Genomic DNA, 25,200 nt, shown 5'->3' with positions numbered 1-25,200 from the left:
AAAGAGGGATTCCCGAAGTTCTACAACTTCCTCGTGGATGATTAGCGTACACACCTTCGGGGCGCGGGACTCGAGTTGGTGATCACGGGGTTCAAATTTGGTCAAGCAGTAGGTCCATGTCTTATACAGCCTCGGTGATGAACGGAACGCTAAATTCCAAATAAAACAAAACAAATATAAGATTCTAACAAAATATCTTAACTTCTGAGTAAGATGTTTCCCGAACAAAAACTAGATGTAGTCGTACTTTTGTAGTTTCTTGGTTTAATAGTTTCTTCTTGCCTGATAGTTTGAATTTAGACAATATAGAAAACTATAACTTAATGCAGAATTTAGGCAACACAAATAAATAACTTATACACTTAAAGAGTGTTAGGCAACCAAAATAACACTAGTGATAATTGGGTTGCATAACTTCACTCTTGAAGGGGGAACAATGCAAGTCAATTTGAGAAATTTGATAATTCATCCAGAAGTAAATACACATACCGCTTTTCTTTATATATAAATTTCACCCCTAAAAACCAGACATTCTTTGTATTTCTACTACCCAAAACTATTGTTAAATTACAGTAGAAGTACAAAGAAAATTAAGCAATTAAAATTCAGAACAAACTTACTTTCAGATCCTCCAAATCACGTGAGCCTCGTCCTGCTCTATCACTCGATGATACCTGGTGATAAAACAAAGATAATTTAATATTACGAAAATATTTTCACGTAAGTTTTAAAATAAAAGAAAATGGTCATAATATGGTCTGTATTTCCTTCAAAATATAATGTACAAGATAAACAGCAATGCTCCTCATTAAAGTACATTCGTAAGATGAGGAGATATATTGTGTCGTAGTAATGGAGCGCTCACTTTTGGTGCGAAGGATTCTGCGTAATGTTAACCCAAGATGTATTTTATTTATTTACACTCGTGAGATAACATAATACAGTAGAAAATGTCGTAAATATAGTATGGCACAAAAATAATATCTCGATTGAAGATCCATTAACTTAGCCTAGCTCAACAAAATTTTTGAACTCAGCCATTGGAATTGTATGAGTGGTTTGAGGTGCAAAAACCATGTTCTGACCATCTCCGCATTAAATCATCAATAATATTAGCAGAAAGTTATTGAAGGTTTAATGCATTATTAACAATTAAAAGTGCCAATATTCCCTACTACAGTTTCAAAACTTAAATTAAAATATACAAACTAACATTTGTTCTGTAACGTTCTCGAGTTATAAACGTTACAAGAAACATCTTATAGTAGGATTACATTTGTGTACACATAGCACATAGGTACACGGACTATACTTATTAGAAATAAGCTGTTGGTCGGTTTTTCAACGTTGTGTCATGGGCACGAAATGCCACAAACTAATGGGATATAGTATAAATGAAATGAAATCTTTAAGTTTTACGTCCCACGGTTATGCCGGTTAGGCTAAAGGAGACGGTGATGATGAGTGATGAATGAAATGGTGGAATGAAGAAAGTGGGAGGAAACGGGAGAACCCCGAGAAAACCCACGCACACGGTGTTTGTCGGCGGGGGCTGGGATCGAACCCGGGACCCCAAACACCAGAGGTGAACGCTCTACCACTGAGCCACCGCGGCCCCCGGGATATAGTATAATTCATTCACTAACCCAAATATACTGATGATGTTTCTCCGCGGCTAGATGTCCAGAATCTCCCAATTTCAACCCATAAAGAAAAGTCAATCGAAATTACATGTTCTCCGTGGTGTATTTTCAAACGACCCTGTTCAACATCGCCTCCTGACTTACTGGATACTCCAGTCAGTTTTCTGTAGAAGTATATTTTACGGAGCTTGTAACCTGTTTCCATCCATTGGTTGCGCTATAAAATATGGTTTCCTATCAGACGTAAGATTGGACATTATAATCGCACCGATCAAATATATCCTAATTTTTTCGACAAATCTCTATGTAAATGTTAAGTTTTAAGTAACAAAATAATCTTGAATTTTAAATATTTGAAATTTTATTACCACCACTATATAATTTTCCATTTTGGTGGAAATACGGAAGAATATTTTGATAATATACGAACTAGAGCAAATAAAATCTTGTAAGATCATTTTACTTGAAAGCCGCCACCCGATTTTGGTAAGGAATACCGTTAACAATACGTACAAACAGACTTCATTGGACCATTTTTAGAAGACCAGTCTAAGTTTAAGCAAGAATGAAGCCAAATTGTAAAAACTTATGACACTCTAAATACAAAGAACACAACATGAATGTTTGTTTAAAGATGTTCAAAGTTAAAATGAAGGGAAGAAGAAAGAAAAGAAACTGTTTGAATGGTATTTAAACTATCTGTATGCAAAATAATGTATATATTCTCTGTATTTAGGTGCAGTTTTCTGTAATCATTATACCTGCTACATATTTTGTTACATCCTTATACTTAAAACTTTATTTGAGATACTGGAAAAATTAGTTATTCGGGGTTGTACCAATAATAATAATAATTTTGCTTTTGGGTCATTCCATTTTAAATCACCCAATTTCACATCAAGAGGCTGCTGACAAAATGTATTATATTTTAACTTTTGTACACAAAGTTATACTGTATTTAGAGAGTTGAAAACAAGAATATATTTTTTGAGCGAACATTTGGCATAGATGCCTAAGCCTACGTAACATTAGAAAAGAAAATGCTGTAAACACTGTAGATCCGTAATCTTTTTAGAGATACTGATTCCAAACAAACGCCATTTGAAAGAGAATTAAATGTACATTTTATATCCAGTGCACATTTACGCCTACTACACTATAAATACCTTTGAAAACATTGTCAAAGTTTGAAAAACTGAAATTGTCATTTTTGGAATTAAATTTTAAAAGAAATATTAGACTTATGGATACTTTTTTTTTTTTTTTTTTTTTTTTTAGATATGCATCGTAGCATACTACTTCCTAAAAAAGTTAAATACTTGAGAGCTTGATTCTTTTTTGTTATGGGCTCTCAAACATTGCGATTTTTTGAATATCGCTTATGTTCAACTTCAAATACTTCTAAAGGGACATACTTGAAAAACAATTCAAATTTTCATAAAACAGTCCTTATTTGCGTAGTAATAAGTACCTAAAATTTGATCACTGAGATTTAACTAGTTTTAAAGTTTTTTTTTTTTTATGTGGCGAAATCACAAGTAGTGGTGTGTTGTGCAAAAATGATTTTCAAAAAAAAAAAAAAAAAAAAAAAACTATCTTCTAAATTAAAATAATACATTAGTAACACTATCCCAGTATCCTGTTATTAGTTATACAGTTCACACTTTAAGCCAATACATGAAACTGTTAATTCTTGTCTTTTTATGTTCTTGGAATGTCATTGCTGAAAGAAAATGACTGCTTTCTGTATATACAGTAGTTTTTCGCTGCTATTGAAACTTCGATTGGTAGTAGTTGTGGACTCTATTGGTGATAGTTTCCTTAGTACTTTATTAAGTGGTCCTCAAACTTTGTAATTTTTTGAGGTTTGGAGACAAGTTTTGGGGGTATTTGGAGACCAAGTGAACAAGAACAATGTTCTTTTCCTCATTTGTCCTTCCGTTTTTCTGATCGATCATTCTTGTCATAAATATAAACATCGTTTATTTTTTAATTGAATCGGTCATTGCATAAAGAGCACATGTTCTGTATGATTAGTATAGCACATGTGCCCTTTCTGCAATGACCGATTTAATTATTTCCTTTAAAACATTATTAACAATTTACCCCAGCAAAATATTATTAATATATATATATATATATATATATATATATATATATATATATATATATATATATATAAACAATAAAACAGAATGTTCTAATACCTAACACACATACGTAGTTTAGTTGCGGAATGAATTATCAGTTCAGTTATAATTTAACTGCTAATAAACCGAATATCGCCACATAAAAAAAAAGAAAACCGTAACTCAAAATCTAGTCAAGTCGCAGTGATAAGATTTTAACCACTTATTATTACGCAAATAACAACTGTTTGGAGAAAATTTGAGATTTTTCCAGTGTGTCCCGTTTGAGATATTTCAGGTTCAACATAACCGATTTTTGAAAAATCTCAATGTTTGAAAACTCAGAAAAGGATCAGGTTCTCAGGTATGTAACTTTTTAGGAAGTAGGATACCACTACGGATCTCTAGGAAAAAAATAACCATAAGTCTATTTTTTCTTTTAAAATTTAATTTTAAAAATGTAAATTTCGGTTTTCCAAACTTCAACAATGTTTTCAAAGGTATTCGTAGTGTAGGAGGCTTAAACATGTATTGGACATAAAGTGTTGTATATTCAATTGTTTTTCAAATTATTTTTACTTCAAATGAATATCTTCAAAAATAACAGAACTATATAGTTTTACTGCAAACGTTTGTAAAGTTCAAAATAGGTACACACGCCTATACAAAATGGACTCTCAATCAAAAACTGAACCTTTAAAAAAAAATGAACCGACTTCAAAAAAGGCACTAAAAGGCAAAATAAATAATTAAAGCACTAGAAAGCAGAAAATACTTTATGAATATTATCTATATAAATTTTTTGAAGTCGGGCCAAGCCAAACAAACTATTGTCTAATATAAAAATATTTCGATGGTAAATTTACGAGTCATTAACGTTTGGCTTGGCACGACTTCAAACATTTTTAGATAATATTTATAAATTATTTTCTGCTTTTAAGCGCTATTATTAGTATTATTTATTATCGTCTGTTTTTTAGCGCTTTTATTACTTTTTTATCTTTTAGTGCCTTTTTTGAAGTCGGTTCATATTCTTTTAAAAGTTCTTTATTATTTGTTTGCTTTTTGGAGCTTTTTTGAAATCGGTTTCCTTTTTTAAAAAACATTTTCTGCTTTTTAGTATGTTTTTGAAGTCAGTTATTTTTCTCCTAAATTTTTATTTTGTTTTATCGTTACCCACTGATTTAGTTAGGTAACTGAACTAAAGGTAAGACAAACTACCTATAAAATGTGTCTCCCTATGAAACATGCGTAATAATTACTTATTTTTTTTTTAAAATATATAAGTTACAGCCTTCCTTGAGAATTGCTCATTACATTAGTGAAAACCGCAACAAAATATCACGTAGTATAAAATGTGGTTAGCCTTTTGCGCATGAGATGGCGTTGGTGTTCCAAATTTCAAAGTGTATCAGTCGCAGCGGGTCCGGTATTATTAACAACTGGTAGTTGAAGATGTGCAAAGTGTTGGAATTCTTAGAATCAGCCGTAAGGTATTGTACCGTGAAGATGACCGGACTTTTCACAAAACCGCTACAGTTTACAATGATATTTCGATAAAGATGAAAACTGTCTAAAGTAGCCATCGTCAACTTACTGTTGCTGTAACGTAATACTCCTTCCACTCAATTAATTTCTCTTCAGTGATTAACTTCTTTTCTTTCTCAGTAACCATATACAAATGTTATAGTTCTTGAGTACTTTTGATGTATGTTACGTCTATTTTGGCTATTTCATATGTCTTTTTTTAGTTGTTGTTTTACTATTTTTTTCTATGTTTCCTTTTTGAAATGCCTAAATATTCGCAGCCTACTAGCAACAAACCTATAGGAAATCAAGATTGCCCATTTGCAGAACGCTTTCATCTCGTATTAGAAGTCGGAGATTTGATCCCAGGCCATGTGAGTTCATAGCTGACTGTAATAAATGTGACAAATTGAAGACAACGGACGTCATGAAGCACTGTAATTTGTCAACAGTGTCTCCATCATTGCGTTGTTATTTGCAATGAACAAACACATTTACCTGGTCTTTCTTTCTTTATGTGATAACTTTCGCCTATGTCTTTATTTAGAAATAAGAAAAATATCAACATTATATGTTTTATTTCAGAACATTATTATTACTAAAATAATATTATTGAGCACATTGTATGCATCAACTGATTTTATCGAAATCATCCCTATTTCTTCCATCATAAAGGAGTTTTCCACAAAGATTTCAACTCAAAGTTGAATTTTAATGATGATTAGGATTACTGGTTTACAGCTTCAGAAATCACAATACAAAGCTAAATTTGAAAATATGCTTTCCATATAATATATAACCTTCAATAGAAAAACTGTCCTTTCCTTTTAGAATGTTTCTTGGATTACTCTGAAAATTTAGTTTTTCATGTTTAACTATACTTTTCAATTCTCTTTCACTTCAAACCGTGCTTTCCGTGACGGTTTGAAATGAAAAAATAATGTCTATCATAAATGCTGAATGGGATCAGTACATGTGTTCAGAACTGTCACACCAAATGTGAAGAGACAGACACACAAGTAAAGAGAGAATATGACGAGGGACGGGGGAAACACGCACGATCTTAAAAAGCAAAGAAAAATTGAACTTTGATCACATATCCTCACGCGAACTGCTGTTCAAGTAATGAATGATGTTGATTCGCTCTCGTCGTCATAAATTACCAACTATTTGACGTGATTAAATATAGAACATAGGTATATATTTTAGAGCTTTCCCAACTCCTCAAATTAATACATGATTAGGAAACCCTATTCAGTATATTTGATGATACTGCGAAAAGATATGGAATTTGACAAAGTTCAAAGACGATTCTTTTAATGTAACATAACTACTGACGCGGTTAACATGAATCACTATTTCATATTTCATTGATTTTACCTACCATATAAATAAAATTTTGTATTACAATTTTAAAACTTTTGATGTCTTAAACATTGATTAAGAACTTAGTTATCTTGCTATACATATTAATATTTCAATTAACTACACGATTTCAAGCTAAACGCAATTCCTTCCATATGTAATTTATGTTAGGAAGCTTATGGTGTGTGTAAATGAAAAGCTGTTTTAGTAGTTGTAATCTTTTAATTATAAAATATCTACTTGAACTCAAACTGCGAATATCAAACCATAACAAGAAATCTTATAAAAAGAAATGCCAAGGCTTACAGGCATTTTTTTTCTTTAAAAAAACTTTCGTATCAGTACAAAAATGAGAAATGACTGTTCATCCCCATTATTATTTTTTTTTTTTTTAATAAGCAAGATGAAATAACTTCCCTGTCTTTCGTTTTTTCTCTAAATTATTAAAATATCAGTATGCACATGGCAACTATTCCCACTTGGGCTTATTTAATTCTTTGATTATAACACATCTGCCGCTGTTACAGATATCGAGAAAGGAAATTAATACATTTTACATAGAAATATATTCTTAACTCTATTCGATTTACTTTTCTAGGTGACTATAGATTTATGTAACTTCTTTAGAGATGTCCAAAAAGTTCGAAAATTTCTCGCATGCCAATCATTTCTTTGAGGACAATTAAAAGGTTAATATTGCAACTGAATCGAATATTATTGCAGACCTGAATTACAAAATTGCTATAGACGACTGATATTTTTGATTTGGTAAATTGAGTCACTTCTAACGTAGCAACACATCTTCACTTTTCAAGGGCCAGAGATGTTCTTTCCGTAACAGTCTGCGTCACGCAACGCAAAACACACATTTTAGTTTGCGATAATAAGTATAACGTTTATACTTGATTTTTGCGTTTTGCGAAAGCTAGTACAGAATAAGACCCAAGGCAGCGTTAATACAGCTTTACATTGTTTCTGACACGATCTGCACTATTGCGAGGCAGCAGGTTATCGACTTTCCTTTCATGTCGCTTTACTAGGTTCAAATCCCAATTTAAATGTTTACGGTAATCAATGTGATTCCAACTTGAATGAAATGAACCTATGTATTGTCGGATTTAGACCGAAGATAAATTTTAACCAACCAGCCGAGGAGTTTTACTTACAAGCAATGTACAGAACAAGGCACGATCAGATCCGACTCAAACTTCGCCCAGAGAACACATAATAGATAAGAAGAAAAAATGCCAAATTAGAGCTGCACCCATCCAGAAACACCGGAGATATGCTCCGCAACATAACGCACCACGCGACAATATGATATAAGGTAAACATCGCAAAATACCAGTTAATGTTGGAAACGGAAAAGATGGGCAGCACCAGGATATCAAGATATTTGATATGCTATAACACTGACTTGGCGGCCATCTTGAAAGCCGTCATCTTGGATATAGCGTAAGGTATTGAAATGAGAAGCGGGGTGTATGATATATCAATGTAAGGTAAAATGCAAAAGGAAAACCAATGATGTAACCGCGAAAAACATATGTGTAATGGTATGGACGGGACGAAGTGTAGAAGACTCGGGCAAAACAAACGTGTATTCGAAGGGCAGAATAATAGGGCAAGACCCCACGATAAATGGTACGCGACAAGTAACTGCAACAGTGTCTGTGCATGGAAATGCATCCGCTTTGACAGATTATGCCTTCCGAGGATATTGGTGCCTTTCTCTGATATTGTGACTGTTTGGGACCGTCGTGAAACAGTGTAGCAAACCGTGCAAAGGAAAAGATACATTCGTAAAGAAATGTAAGCTAAAACAGGCCATCATTTCCGTTTCCGACATAAACGGGTATCTTGCGACGTTTACCTTATATCATATTGTCGCGTGGTGCGTTATGTTGCGGAGCATATCTCCGGTGTTTCTGGATGGGGGCAGCTCTAATTTGGCATTTTTTCTTCTTTTCTATTATATGTTCTCTGGGCGAAGTTTGAGTCGGATCTGATCGTGCCTTGTTCTGTACGTTGCTTGTTAGAATACGAATAGTGGCCAGTAGTTGGTGAGCTGATCCCTGAACTCAGGAATTAGATGCAAACTGGCCTTACATGTCTTATTAGGCATATACAAGATGGCTTTCTTGAAAATAATGGATAATAAATAATCGAAAGTATGAATCTTGCATTGTACTTTGCAGCTGGACAGTAGTATATCTCAGAATGTTTCTGTACTTGGCCGCAGTTTACTTCATATACATAGTTTACGATTATAGCTCCAGGAATTTTATGAAAAACTCAGCCGATATTATTGCATCAAAAATGGGAGTTTAGATTATTTATTTACTTCATGCCAATGTTCACATCCATAAATTAAATTCTAGCATTTCGCCATTGATTAGGTTTTCACGTAATCTGATTGTACGGCTATTGTTTTAAGTGTAGTTAATGGTCTCTAGAAACACATTTTAAGTCTATAAAGTTTATTATTAATTAGTTTGACGACTACGGAAAACAAAATCGTCCTCCTTTGATTTTTTAGCAAATATATAGGCCTATATATAAAAATGACAAAGACCATGTCTGACTTAATCACTCTTGAACCACCGGACAGACCTCGATCAAATTTTCAACATAAATGAGGTTCAGCCCTGAAATGGTTTTTATGATTTGTCTTTGATGGTGCATCTTAAGAGGGAATATATATAGGGCTTGAAAAACCCACTCGCCAGTACTTTTTTTACATTTGGCACTGTGACTGCAAAATGGTCTAGCTAGTACTTGCAAGCAAGATTTTCCAAGCTCTGATAGTAAAACCCAGCGAAGCGAGAATAGACGCTATTTTTTTACTATATGTAAACACTGTATTTACTTAGCGTTTATCGTATCTGTTCCGTGTATTTACTCTAATTGTTGTTCAATTAATCAAAGTTTCGGGGAAAAAATCCGAACACCAATTATAAGGATTTATAACTTGAGAAAATTTTCTCCTTTTGAGGAAACTCAAATGAAGGACGAAAACAACAAAACCAACCATCCATGTCCAGCTGCCTGCAACTGCAACTGGAGGTTTTCATTGAGTAATATTTCAGAATTCCTTTCAAAGGATACTTCATTATGACTCACTCGTCGCACAATATGTTAATTAAAAGTGTACTTAAAACCTACGTTTTTAACCAAGAACAGAAAAATCCATTAATAGGTCTTATAGAATTTCCATACCACTTGACATCCAAGTGCCGAGTAGGTGGTACTTAACCGTCCACATAAGTACGCCGCAAGCCTCAGTAGTTAACTTTTTATGTTTCTAAATGTCTTCTATTACCTAGAAATTTTCTATTAACAGACGTTGAGGAAAATTGACAAAATTTTAATTTGAAATGGAACAAATGTAATAACAAAAAGAAGTAATAAAATCATCCCAAATATACATAAGCTATGACAACATTCTCATATCCCAAGTAGCTTCGCGTGTTCTCAATTCGACATCCACAAGCAGAGGATGAAATGGCTTAGTGTGTTATGACAGCGGCCGGAAGGGAAACGTTCTGGGATGGATGTTAATGAAGTTGTAAATTTTAATTAGTTCCGTTCCGATCCGCGCCTACAGCACGGACACAGAAAGGGAAGACGCTTCCGCACCCTGTCAATATTTAACTCTTGCAAGCTACTTCAGGCAATATGTAAAAGTTCAGCATGACAAGACTTACAAAGCGCACAGCACACGCTATAGATCCATGGCAGAAAATGACGTAAGCAAATTTCTTTTGCTTTTTATTCCTTTTACGCCTAAGCTTGCGCTTCAAACTGCGCCTAGTATCTTAGCACGCAAATGAATATGCAAACAAAACTTTAGCGAAGGAAAACAAAGATTTTAAAAAAGTGCTATACCTAAGCATACATTTTCCTATTTTAGCTTACTTGTACAAACGGTACTCTCATATTGCCATCATACCAAATTTCACCCCTGAAAACACTGAAGTAATCATGAAACAGCATTCTTAATGGTGCACTTATCAAAAGCTTTTCTCGAAATCAACATAAACGATTTCAAACATTTCAGTCTAGAAATCTGCTACAAGTTAAATCTGTTTATATACATAACTGCTGACAGCATAGCAGGAAAATCACAAGCAGTCAAAATTCTGAAGTTGATGAACTTACGATGTGCTTTCGTAATGTTTCAACGAAGAAACAAGCAAATTGAAAACATAAGTGGGTGTTCATTTTATTCTCAACGTTTCCTACATCCATACACTAAATCTAACCAGAATGAATGAATACGTTTTTTTAGTTATATCCAGATCAAACTAATTATAAATAAAATATTTTCCTACAAATAAATGAACAGTTAGTTTACATTTATGTAAACGATTTGGGTTTAACATAATAATAATAATAATAATAATAATAATAATAATAATAATAATAATAATAATAATAATAATAATAATAATAATAATAATAATAAAATATACTAAAAAAAGAGATTTTTGTATGTTTGTGGAGAGGGAGTTCAACGGAGAAACATAAGAAAAAAATCACTGGACGCTCTTCTTAGGTCGAGAGCTACCGTCCAACATTTCTAGTATAGTTTGATTTTACTTTAAATGTTAATAATAATGCATTTTATTATTTTCTCCTTTTTAGTGTATTTATAAAAGACTTGTTTAAGAAAATTTTTGTTTTATTTTCAATTTTTTATTCAATATCCTGCAATTCATTCTTTATTTCCACCTTCCTTAACAGCCCTGTATTACTTCTGTGTTGGGCTTTTTATTTTAGTAGACCTACTTTTTTTTTTTTTTTTTTTTTTTTTTTTTTTTTTTTTTTTTACAAAATGATATAAAAATGGGAATATAAACTTATTGGTATGAAGTCAGCAGAACACCTAGTCGCCTACAACCAACCACACTTCTGTGACGGCCTGGGTTGTATACGCAGCAGGCACTTGATAATTATAGTAGAACAATAAGCTACTGGAAAAATTGTGTGAAAATATTGTATTGTCGTAGCATTTTACAATTAGTGCAACAATTAAGATTCTGTCTTGAAAGACGAATTTCGTCTCCTGTTTGGCGTCCAAATTCCGGTCTTGAAAGTGAAAAGAAACGTATTTGGGAGCCAGTGCCTTGATCACATCACCTAGTTGAAGTTGGTCAACTACAATCTTTCGAGGTCCATAGTAAAGTCAAATTTCCAAAATCGGTATAGTTCGTGTCAGCAGTTTGAAGCACAGAATGTTTGATTTTTCTTTCCTGCAATATTTTGCAACTTTTTATTAGGCTACTTTTCTGTTCTTGAAATTTCGTAAGATTGCTGCTCCTCCTAGCTCTGAACTACATATAACTTAAAAATAAGATGTGATCGAAGTAAACACATGTTATTACTAATTGTGTTACACTTTCGGCAGCATATCATTGCCTTCACTAGACATTAGATAAGACAGAAAATAAGACAAAAAGACCCAAATACAGTGTAATGTAATAGGATCTGAGCGAAAGGTAAAGCAGATGTGTGTCTAATTAAAAGTTAACGTTTTAAAAAGTGAACCTAATTATAAGTTGAATGTACGTAATTAAAACTTTATAACTGTTAAACTGAAAGGGTGACCCTTATTGATTGCTAGAAGCAACTTCTGATTTTCTGAAATATATACGCTTTATACTTAGATTGTACTTTCATAATGTGTCTGATGAAGACAATTACACAATAACACTGATTAGTAATTAGTGTTTGTTTTGGTCAGATTTTTATTTAAGTTATACCTATATAATTCCAAAGCTAGAATGAGCAGCAATCTGTACGAAATTTCACAAACAGAAAAGTAACCTAATAAAAAATAAAAAAAAAAGGACTGCAAAACATCACATTCTGCGGTATAAGTTGCTGAAATGAAGCAAACCAATTCTAGAAATTTCACTACTCTACTACAGACTTCAAAGGATTATAGTTGGCTAAGTGGAGTAAATTCCACTAGGTGACGTGTGATCAACCCACTGGTTTTCAAATACGTTACTTTTCGCTTTCAAGACCGAAATTCGTCTTGACATGATTCGGACGGGAAACGAAATTAGTTTTTCAAGACGGAATCTTAATTGTTACATTAATTAACCTTTTCAGGACGAACGGCTCAACCCTTGAGCCAGCAATTCAAACCTCTCTAGCTCAGCTCCTAATTAACCTAGAGATATGATTTTGGTATGTATCTCTTCAGAAAGGATGGAACTTTCTAATCCTGTGTATATCATTGATGTAATGGGTCCCTCCGTGAAGGGGGAGGGGGGCAAAGTTGGGTGTTTATAGTGTTCCCCCTCTCCCTTCAGAATTTGGGGGGAGGTACACCCCCTGATGGAGCTACAAGGATAAAAAATGGCATCCATAGAGACAAATGGACATACTAAATAGCCATACCCAGTCCATGACTTTTGGGTTTGAGAGGGGTGAATAGAAGGGGTATTAAATTTACCCTTTTTCTTATTGTATATTTTCTTATAAAGACAAAAAAATATATTTCAAATTTGAGGAACTCTGGCAACATTGTTATTCATCGTACGCAAGAAAAAAAAATCTCACATTTACGACAGATATTTGGGACAATGATACACAAAAGTCAAACCTATCGGTTCAATACAAATGGAAAAAGAAATTCAGAACCCCACACCTACGTGATACATCCTGTATATTATTCAATATCCACTGTAATGTACTCTAACGTTGATAGCCCTAGCGACATTCGTAATTATCACAGACACACAAACCATACCTCGTTGAAAACCTTATAGATTAGCCATTCCAACAATGTAACTTTTGTGTGTCTCGGGCCAAACCAGTAAAAGAAGAAGAAGACGAAAGTCAAAATTTTGGGTGGAAAATCAGATTTTTCGAAATTTGTCGGACTATGGCAACTCTGTTATTTTTCGTACGCAAGGAAAAAAAATCTCACATTTAGGCCAGACATTGGGAACAACGATATAAAAAAATGAATGGTGTATGCGCAATAGGAGTGAAGAAAAAAATTCGGAACCTCGAACCTACGTGAATCATCCTCTATTTTTTTCGATAGATTGTGGTATAAGCTAATATCGGCAGGCTTGGCGACGCTCCTAATTGTCACAAGCATATCAGCTATACCTCGTTGGAAAGCTTATGGAACAAACATTTGAACAAGGTAACTTTTGTGTGTCTCGGGCCAAACCAGTAAAAAAGGAAGACGACGAAAGTCAAAATTTTGGGTGGAAAATCAAATTTTTCGAAATTTGTCGGACTTTGGCAACGCTATTATTTGTCGTACGCAAGGAAAAAAAATCTCACATTTACGCCAGACATTGGGAACAATGATATAAAAAAATGAATGGTGTAGGTTCAATAGGAGTGAAGAAAAAAATTCGGAACCTCGAACATACGTGAATCATCCTGTATTTTTTCGATAGATTGTGGTATACGCTAATATCGGCAGGCTTGGCCACGCTCCTAATTGTCACAAGCATATCAGCTATACCTCGTTGGAAAGCTTATGGAACAAACATTTGAACAAGGTAACTTTTGTGTGTCTCGGGCCAAACCAGTAAAAGAAGAAGAAGACGAAAGTCAAAATTTTTGGGGGAAATTAAAATTTTTCGAAATTTGTCGGATTATGGCAACACTGTTATTTATCGTACGCAAGGAAAATAATTCTCACATTTGCGCCAGACATTGGAAACAACGATGTAGAAAAATGAAGGGTTTAGGTGGAATAGGAGTGAAGAAAAAAATTCGGAACGCCGACCCTACGTGAATCATCCTGTATGTTTTCGAAAGATTGTGGTATAAGCTAAAATTGGCAGACTTGGCCACGCTTCTAATTGTCAAAAACATATCAGCTATATCTCGTTGGAAAGCTTATAGAACAGACATTCCAACAAGATAACTTATTGAACAGACATACACACACACACACACAGAGAGAGAGAGAGAGAGAGAGAGAGAGAGAGATCGAAAGGAAAACAGTTATCACCTCAGAACGCACCGTTCTATTTTTAGCCTGGTCAGAGTCAGCTGTAGCTATCAGTTGAATCTAAGGTTCGTAAATATGCATTTCTTTCAACTCCCTCCTTTGACAAGTTATTTAGTTTTAGAAAAAAATCTTCCTGACGAAGCAAAAGGAAAGAAAAGCAATGATCTTGCGACGAACAATATTAGGTGAACCAATGCGAGTTTATTCTCTGCCGTTAGTAAGAGTGCATTCCTACTGCACTTACACGGTTTATTTTTTGCACAATTATTCACAATAACGGGGGTAAATGTGAGAATTATTTTTCTTGCATACGACAAAAAACAGTGTTGCCATAGCTCGACAAATTTCGAAAAACTTGATTTTCCACCCAAAATTTTCATTTTTGTCTTCTTTTTCCTTTACTAGTTTGGCCCGACAGACACGAAAGTTATCTTGTTGGAATGTTTGTTCCATAAGCTTTCCAACGAGGTACAGCTGATATGTTTGTGACAATTAGGAGCGTGGCCAAGCCTGCCGATATTAGCGTATACCACAATCTATCGAAAAAAAAATACAGGATGATCCACGCAGATTCGGTGCTCCAAATTTTTTCCTCCATTTCTATTGCACCTACACCATTCATTTTTTTATATCATTGTCCCCAATGTCTGGCGTAAATGTGAGATTTTTTTTTCTTGCGTACGAGAAATAACAGCGTTGCCATAGTACGACAAATTTTTAAAAAATGGATTTTCCAACCAAAATTTTGATTTTCGTCTTCTTCTTCTTTTACTAATTTAGCCCAAGAGACACGAAACTTGCCTTGTTGGAATGTGTGTGTTATACGGATTCCAACGAGGTATAGCTGATATGTTTGTGACAATTAAGAGCGTGGCCAAGCCTGCCAATGTTAGCGTATACCACAATCTCTCGAACAAAATACAGGATGATTCACGTAGGTTCGGGGTTCCGAATTTTTTCCTCCATTCCTATTGTAAATAAACCCTTCATTTTTTAATATCATTGTTCCCAATGTCTGGCGTAAATGTAAGAATTTTTTTCCTTGCGTACGACAGATACCAGTGTTGCCATAGTCGGACAAATTCGGAAAAAATAGATTTTTTCGCAAAAATTTTGATTTTCGTCGTCTTCTTCTTTTACTAGTTTGGTTCGAGAGACACGAAAGTTACCCTGTTGAAATGGGTGTCTCATAAGGTTTCCAACGAGGTATAGCTGATATGCTTGTGACAATTAGGGGCATCACCAGACTTGCCAATGTTAGCGTATACCACAATCTATCGAAAAAATACAGGATGATTCACGTAGGCTCGGTGTTCAGAATTTTTCCCTTCATTCCTATTGAATCTAAACCCTTCATTTTTTGATATCATTGTTTCCAGTGTCTGGCGTAAATCTGAGATTTTTTTTTGCTTGCGTACGGTATATATCAGCGTTGCCACAGTCTGACAAAATCTGAAGAATTGTATTTTTGAAAAAAAAAATGTTTTTCGTCTTCTTCTTCTTTTACTAGTTTGGTCCGAGAGACACGAAAGTTACTTTGCTGAAATGTCTGTTCTATAAGGTTTCCAACGAGGTATGGTTTGTTTATGTGTGACATTTAGGGGCGTCGCCAAGCCTGCCAACGTAAGGGTAGACGAAAATTTCTCGGGAAAATAGGGACAGGATGATTCACCTAGATTCTATCTTCCGATTTTTTTTCTACCTAGCTATTCTACCTTTGCCCTTCATTTTTTGGTATAATTATTATCAATGTCTGGACTACAGGTCAGAATATTTTTTCTAGCGTACGACTAGAAACAGTGTTGCCAGACTCTCACAAATTTCGAAAAAAATATTTTTTTCACTTTTTCTCTTTCTTTCTTCTTCTTCTTCTTCTACGGGTTGGGTACAGTAGCCTCAAATGTTATCTTACTAGAATCTTTGTTTCATAAGCTTTCCAACAAGGTATAATTCATACCCATGGAAGAATTAGGAGGGGTGCTAGGGCCGCCAAAGTAAAGGTCTACGATTTTCTTGAAATCCCTGCCCGTCCTGAAAAGGTTAAAAATGCTCCCATACACAAAGAGTTTCTATCACCTTACTCTACGACATGAAAAGTCAGCTGCTAGCAGCAAAGAAAAAATGTCCCGCAATATAATGAACAACGAAACTGGCTTATATTGAGAATCAAATCCAAGGCCACACACAACAAAGTCATGCTCTCACTATTAGGTCAGATTTGAGGATTATTTGTAGCTGAAGCAAAGTAAAAAGCAAGAATGTCGAAATTGATTTGCACTGGAACAGTCAGGAAATCTAAATCAACACAAAAGATTAATCTAGATCTTGACATCAAAAATGTTTAGCTGAAAATACTTTTAATTGCAACAGTCCTTCAGGCTATTCATTTAGTTCTAGATATGAATTAGTGTGTTAATTAAAATGTCTAATATATTACTTAAAACTGGACTCTTGATATAATACAGAAGCTTCATGACTCTTGATATAATACAGAAGCTTCCTATATTGACTGTGTAAGCATCACCTTAAGATATTATGTTCAGAGTATTATAATTTAGAACTATAATATTGCTGGTTAAAGTATTTCGACTGATTGAAGAATGTTTGATATCATGTTCGATCTGCTAATTTATGCAAAATGCTCTTTTGTCTGTGTTATGTCTTTAACTTCTCGTTAGTACAATAAAACTAGCAAAACATTCACAATTAGAATACTAATTAATACGTGAATTTGTTGGTAAGAAAATATTTGATTCAATACAAATTAAACACACGGACATGTGGAGAAAACGCAACGTGAACACCCCAATATACACCCGTCCGATTGAGTTGCTTAAGATGGGCAGCCTATTTTGCTGCATGGAAAACACCACGGGTTACATCTAGTCTTAGCTGGAAAACTTATAGAGTAGACCTATGGATAGATTAGGAAGAATAAGCAAGGATTATCCTTGCATTAAGATGCAATGACGACGCCAGCTTTAATTTCTTAGGGAGGCAAAGGAGGGGCAGAGGCAATTTTTCGGGGGGCGGGTATTTTTGCATAAAAAAATAATATATGATGTTTGACTTACATTACAGTACAACGTGTATTATTTTGTTGTTTTCACATTATCAAATTAAACTTATTTCAAGTAAAATTTGCAACTAGCAAATAAGGTAACGTCTACATATGAAATATTCGATTCCCAGTATGAGATATTGACATCTGAACCCATTTCAGTGATTCGAATTCCACGTTAAATGCTTTGTTTGCATTTTATATAGTCTCAGTGCTGAGAAAGACACTAAACTCCTATCTAAATTCATGAGGAAATCAGTGAAATACTACGACACTCTCCTCAGTCATATGCAGTGGTGAAGTGAGTGACATAGTTTACACATGATGATTTCTCAACAGATGATGCTTTACGTCCAGGATGTCCAAAAGCAATAGCAGTCCCCGAAATCATGGATGAAATTCATGACATTACTCTTGAAATTTGCAGAATTTCAGCAAAACGTGTGCAAAGGATTGCGGGCATTTCTCTGGAACACATCGTTAACATAATTCATAACGACTTACTGTTAGATATGTGCACTTCCGGCACAATGATTTCCAAAAATCTGTCAGGAAATCAAAAGAGTGAAAGATTGACGGCATCAAGGGAAGACTTCTCCCATTTTTACCGCAATGCCGATCAATTTCTGTAACGAATAAAAATCATAGACGAAACATGGTTGTATCATTACGATGCTGAAACGAAAAAAAGAGTCAATGGAATGGCAACATTCATTTTCTCCTCGCCCTAAGAAGTTCAAGAGACAGAAGTCTGCTGGAAGTGTTTGCAACATTCTTCTGGGAGTCATAGACTAGCTGCCCAAGGATCAGACATTAAATGGAAAATCTCTACATTACTCACAAAACTTAAAGACAAATTGAAAGCAATGCCACGAAAAACACTATATATATATATATATAGGGTGGATGTGCCAGTCTTCGACCAACCCCTAGTTGCCGACCACTTTTCACTTTAAAACTGTGTATTAGGCTTATTTTCCAATAAAACGGCATGATTTTTCGTTGTAATTGAAACGCAGCTTATTCTGAACCAATTCCAAAGATACTTTCAAAATATATTGCACGTGCATTTAGTAATAGCCAATCAAATGTATGCTTACAGAAGACTCCCTGAGTTTTCGATAGCTTTAATTTGTTGCAAATGGGAACGACAGCGCCTTGTTTTTCGTGCTTCTCCGTAGTTTTATCGCGCCAGGTAAGAAATGCACATACTATTCTGTTGCATGGAACTGTAGAGCACATTTTAGTAATAACATTTCAGTGATAATTGTAAGATTTCAAGAATAAATCGATAAAATGTAATGGTCAGACAATGACTTATGAAATATCCTTTGTTAACTAGTGCTACTGAAAAATTGTAGAAACGTCAATAACGACAACTTTCGATTCGTCTCATAAGATGAGTTCCTAGCTACCAATTCTGAAGTTATAATGATTTACAAAAGCATTTACTAGTGTTCGACCACTATTTTTGGTAATACATTTGTACTGGTCGAGGATTAACTTTTTTTTTCAGCGTCCGACCATACTTTGCGTTTGTATTTTTTCGCAGAACTCCTTGAGTCAAGCATTAATTCAGTGATCAATTTACATTTGTATAAGCATCTGCTGAATCTGACCGTTAGTAACCTAATATTTACCGAATGGCCGTCACTCAATGGAGCAGTCTCAGGGGTCAGGCTTCGGATCATGAGGCGACAATCCACTTTTAGTTCGAATCCCTCTGGAGAGCAAGGGCGTTTTAAACTGTTCTCGATATTTCTGTGTTCGTGTCCCTGTCGTGATTAAATTACGCCAAACTGGCGCGAGGAACCTTAAGGTTGAATGTCTCGGTTGAGACAAACATTAAAAGAAAATCGTAGAGCGTTGGCTTAGCATTCCGGAGGTCCTAGGTTTGATCCCAGCGACCGACAATCCTGATTGAGGTTTTTCCTCAGTTACAGCAAGTAAATGCTGGGATGTTACCTACAAAATAAGCTATGGCCGTCTGTCTTCCAACATCCTCTCCCCCACTCTATCCCGGACGGAACTTTAGCCATAATCTAAAGGCCATAAAATAAATTCAAATTCAAGTAACTGACTATTAATACTGAACTACACCATTCTCGCTTCGTCGTGGAACTGCATTCAAATATTGTTAGCGGAATAGTTGCTGTCAGCTTACGTCTGGAATACGCCTGTTTTCTTTGCAACTCCTTAAGATTTTTTTTTTTTCTTTCAGAGATAATGAATCTGTGTAGCCCTAACAAGGGAAGAGAGGGAGATTATATATCGAAGTGGAAGATGGTTTATATGCCAATCGAAAGAACTAATGACGCCTATTACGAAACTGTAATAAAAATTTTCCGAATGCATATACTGTGCGAGTTATATGAATATACAGGGTGTCCAGAAAATCTGTTTCCACCCCTAGAAATCGCAAACGATGAGACAAATGCCAAAACAAGAAAACACGTGTTTGATCATTTTAAAAGTACAATGTATCAAAGCGAAAGGTGTTGTTCCAGGGCCACCCGTAGGGTACCAGGCGGGGTCCAACTCAAAAATTGCAAAATGTAACGGGATCAAGTAGCATATCGTTGGAAACCTGTTGGGAAATGAAAGAAGATGGAACAAGTATCGACTCTCTAAAATTACCCTGTGCAAAATGGCGATCGGTCAAAATGTACATCTTCATTTCGATTCTCTGAGCGCATTCACTTTCCATTTTGCAATCGGCACTTGTTTACATTGTGAGACATTTGCACGTATTCACTGTTCCTGCTGCAAGATTTGTTTTTTGTTTGAATCATTTTATAATTGATAATCCAGACAACGAGCATAAGTACCACTATTGTACAGTCATAAACATAGATAAATAGAGGTAAGAGTCTTTATTTCTTATGGCTCCAACCTCTATTTATTTATGTTCGTGGTTGTACATTATATGTTAACTAGTCAGTTCTATACTCAAAGATGTCAAATGTTATGTCTTTTCTGTTCTTTTCTTTATTTTTTAATTTGTTTTTATTAGATTTTTTATTTATTTAGACATTACTGGGCCCAAAGAGCAGAATCTCACAGTACGGGCATTTTCTTTCCGTTGAGTACAATAATGAAAGTGAAAATGAACTAAACCCCGGCTACGGAAAGAACTAAAACGCAAGATGTTTGCACAGTGTTATTGTAGAGCGTCCAGACTTGTTCCATCTGCTTTCATTGAACAACAGCTTTAAACGATGTGCTACTTTAACTCCCGCTTGCCATTTGAAAATTTTGAGTAGGACCCCGTCTGGAACCCTGTGGAGGATTCTGGGACAAATATTTTTACTTTCAATCATTGTACTTTCGAAATGATGACAAACGTGTTTTCCTGTTTTAACATGTCTCACCGTTTCAGGTTTCTTTGGGGTGGCCATAGACTTTACAATTACGTTTTCGCTGACATTTTGAACGGAGGCCATTTTGCACAGGGTAATTTTAGAGAGTCGATACTTGTTCCGTCTTCTTTCATTTCCCAACAGGTTTCCAACAATATGCTCCTTGATCCCCTTACATTTTGCAATTTTTGAATTGAATCCCGCCTAGGACCCTACGAGTGGCCCTGGGACAACATTTTTGCTTTGATACGTTGTACTTTTAAAATGATTAAACACGTGTTTTCCTGTTTTGGCATCTGTATCATCGTTTGCGATTTCTAAGGGTGGAAACGGATTTTCTGGACACCCTATATATTCATATAACTCGCACAGTATATGTATTCGGAAAAATTTTATTAGTTTCGCAACAGGCGTCATTAGTGTTTTCGATTGATATATAAACCATCTTCCACTTCGATATATAATCTCCCTCTCTTCTCTTGTAAGCTTAAACTGCCAGCTTATTCAAACGAGGATCTACAAAAAGCTCTGGAGGCTTGTCGCAAAAAAAGAGCACTCCATACGAAAGGCATTAGCAATCTATGGAGTTCCTCGGGTAACGCTGATGGATAAACTTCATGGTCGCAGTTCCGAAGAGCGAAGAAGGGTCCAGAACCATACCTAATACAGAAAGAAGAAGACGGAATAGCAAACTGGCTCATTAATATGAATAAAAGGGACTTTCCACAGAAGAAACACGATCTTCTGAACAGTGTTTAAAAGATTGTCGATGCAGGAAAACGTAAAACGCCGTTCAAAGACAATCGACCTGGTGAAACCTGGTACGAGCTTATATGAGAAGACAAATCGTTTCCCAAACTCACGAAACTTTGAAGAAGGCGCGATACGCTGTAACCGAGGAAAACATTCGCTTGTGGTTTCAGGACCTTGAGAAATACTTGAAAGAAACGAGGCAATCTAATATCCTGAATGATTCTGAGGGAATATTTAATGCTGACGAATCCAGCTTTCAACTGTGTCCTAAATCAGGAAAAGTGTTGGGGCCCAAATGATGGAAAAATGTGTACAACGTGAAGGGCAATGACACGACAAGAAGAAACATTAACAGTGCTTTGCACTTTTTCCGCAGCAGGAGAAATTGTCTCCCTGATGGTCGTATATCCGCATGTAATATATCCTCCAAAGACATCATCAGTGCAGTTCCTTCAGAGATTTTTATAGGCAGGTCAGATAGCGGCTGGATGCGAAGTGAAACATTCTACGAATTTGCTTCATCTCCAAATACAAGCAGTCACTCTCTCACACCAACGGTTGCAGGAAATCCTCTAAATTACAGTCTCACTGTAACTACTGATCTCGCTCCATCAACTAGTGATCAATCAGCCACCAAGAAAGTGACGTCATAAAAAAAATATCCCGATGTTTTCACAACACCAACGTTAAGGAAGCATCTACCTTGGCCAAAAAGCCCCACAGATAAGAAGAGACCTTGATACCCTAGTGGACAGCAGAGAGACTTTTCAGCCATCAGCTCTGACGAATTCAGAACATATCTCCGAGAAAAAGAACAACTGGCCAAGACAGAAGAAATAAAAAAACAGAACAACAAAGAAGAAACGAGAAAGGGGAGAGAAAGAAAGGAAAAGACAATAAAAGGGCAAAAGATGAAAATTAAGTAGAGCCAACCTTCAGTGTCCAAACTGAGACTACAGCAGTGGACTATGGTGATGGAGCACCATGCTCTGACAATGGTGAAATAATAATAATAAATAACTTTACCAATGATGACCAGGACAAGCCTGTGGGCTCCGATTCATGTATGCGTTGGTACCATCTGAAATGTACTTATCTTGCTGGGCTTGCATACGATGAGGTCGAGCAATCCTATTTTACTTGTGAACACTGTACCCGGGTTTAACAAAAAATGTTCAGATTTGCCTCTTATATGTATGTAAGTTCTTGCTAGGTCTAAGTTCATACAACGTCAAAGTTGTTGCTTGTAAGAGAGAGAAGCCATAATAGAATAAGAAACAGGGGAGAAACCCAAGGGCGCCAATCCTGTCCCCTCCCCAAAGCTCATGTGGGCCCCCTATTTTCTTTATGAATATACAATATTTGGCATAATTTGAGTGCAATTTGTCTTAAAATCGTCATATATATGCATTCTGCATTTGAATGGGTCCCCCCAAATTTACAGATAAATCGGCGCCCTTCGAGAAACCAAAGACAGGGGAGAAACCAATGTTTCACAAGGGGAAAGACCATCAACTGAATATGAAAATTTACATTATTTAATAGTTGCCAGGTCAACTGTGCACATGGTAGATATCTTACTAGAAGTGTAACACAACAATAAGCATAACATGGAGAAAGTAACAGCAATAAAATAAGAAACGTGCACGTAGAGTAGTAGTAATATATGTTTGCTTCTATATTGTGGTTTCAACTTTAGTATATTTTCTTTCGTAGTTGTCAATGTTAATGTTAGTATTAAGTTGGATATGTTTTCATATTATGTGATACGAATATTGTATTTCTCGTATTGTCTGTGTGATGTTAAATTTATGTAATAGTACATTTTCTGCTTACTTCAGAAAAAAAAGATAAGAACAGAAAGTAAAGAGGAAATAAATAAAGCACCTGCTTTTTGTATTATAAGTAAATTAACAAAGATTAGCCTACCTACTGTAAATAAAAACACATTAACCGAGTAGTGGTCGATGACTCAACAGTATGCGGTCGAACATTAACGAAAAGTGGTCGGACACTAAAAAATCAGTCATTGGTGTTTCTCCAACTAATATTACATAAATGGTATAAGTTGTCTCAGTTTTGAATAAAATATAGATAAAACATAGCTTTAGGAACACATGCGAGCAAGTTGTATCCTCCTAAGTTGTTCCATTTAGTGAACAACGATTTATGACCATATGAAAATGAGTTAGGTGATCGAAGACTGGCACATTTACCAGATATATATATATATATATATATATATATATATATATATATATATATATATATATATATATATATATTTGGTCTAGGAATTAATTCGTGCGGTTGGTACGCACACATTGAAGCTGTAGTACAAACACAAAATACATAAATACCTTAAGAAAAATATTGTCCATCGCTAGCCACCACTTTCGCCCATCTGTCAGGCAATGTACGGATTCCGTGGCGAAAGAAGTCCTCATCCTTGGAAGCGATCCAGTCAGAGACCCATGTTTCGATATCTTCTGAAGAAGTAAACCGCTGTCCAATCAAATCGTTGTTCATGCAATCGAACAAGTAGTAGTCCGAAGGAGCAACGTCTGGTGAATACGGCGGGTGGGGTAAAACTTCCCATCCGACATTTTCTAAACAGGTTTTGACCGGTTTTGCGACATGTGGGCGAGCGTTATCATGTTGAACAATAAGTTTATCATGTCTGTTCTCCCATTCTGGTCGTGTTCTGGCCAGAGCTTGCTTCAAACGCATTAATTGTCGTCGATAACGTTCTCCATTCATAGTTTCATCCGGTTGCAGCAGGTCATAGTACACCACACCTTTCATATCCCACCATATGCACAGCATAACCTTTGCACAGTGAATATCTCGTTTTGGTTGTGATGGACCTGGTTCACCTGGTTTCACCCAGGCCTTTTTTCGTTTAGGGTTCTCGTAATGGATCCACTTCTCATCACCCGTAATAATTCGATGCAGAAACCCCTTTCTGCTCTGTCGTTGAAGCAGCAATTCGCAAATGGTTTTTCGTCTTTCAACGTCTCTGTCTTTCAATTCATGTGGAACCCAATGTGACATCTTTTGAATCATTCCCATGGCTTTCAAGCGTTTGGAGACTGTTGTTTGATCAACGCCTAATGCTGCTGCAAGTTGTTCCTGCGTTTGACACGAATCCTGCTCGAACAATGCTGTCAATTCTTCGTCTTGAAATTTTTTTGGCTGTCCAGCTCGCTCTTGGTCTGCCAAGCCGAAATCACCACTTCTAAACCGTGCAAACCACTTCTGACACGTTCGCTCAGCTAGAGCATGGTCACCATACACTTCCACCAAAATACGATGACTTTCAGGGCGTTGGCACTCTGCTCAGAATTACTAAAAAACGCAATTTATCGAA

At 35.5% G+C, this 25,200-nt stretch overlaps 1 protein-coding gene across 3 annotated transcripts in view; it reads right to left on the bottom strand.

Annotated features, from left to right (window-relative positions):
• Positions 1-25,200, bottom strand: part of LOC145664359 (uncharacterized) — a 302,947-nt gene that overhangs the window by 160,130 nt on the left and 117,617 nt on the right. For all 3 annotated transcript variants that reach the window (XM_081730996.1, XM_081730993.1, XM_081730995.1), the window contains exon 5: positions 621-674. In XM_081730996.1, coding sequence (XP_081587122.1) covers positions 621-674 — 54 coding nt within the window. The remainder of the gene's footprint in view (positions 1-620; positions 675-25,200) is intronic.

Source organism: Thermobia domestica, chromosome 11 (assembly GCF_964235325.1).
Source record: "Thermobia domestica chromosome 11, izTheDome1.hap1.1, whole genome shotgun sequence".
NCBI classification, from domain to species: Eukaryota; Metazoa; Arthropoda; class Insecta; order Zygentoma; family Lepismatidae; genus Thermobia; species Thermobia domestica.
This window is presented reverse-complemented; position numbering and strand designations above follow the sequence as displayed.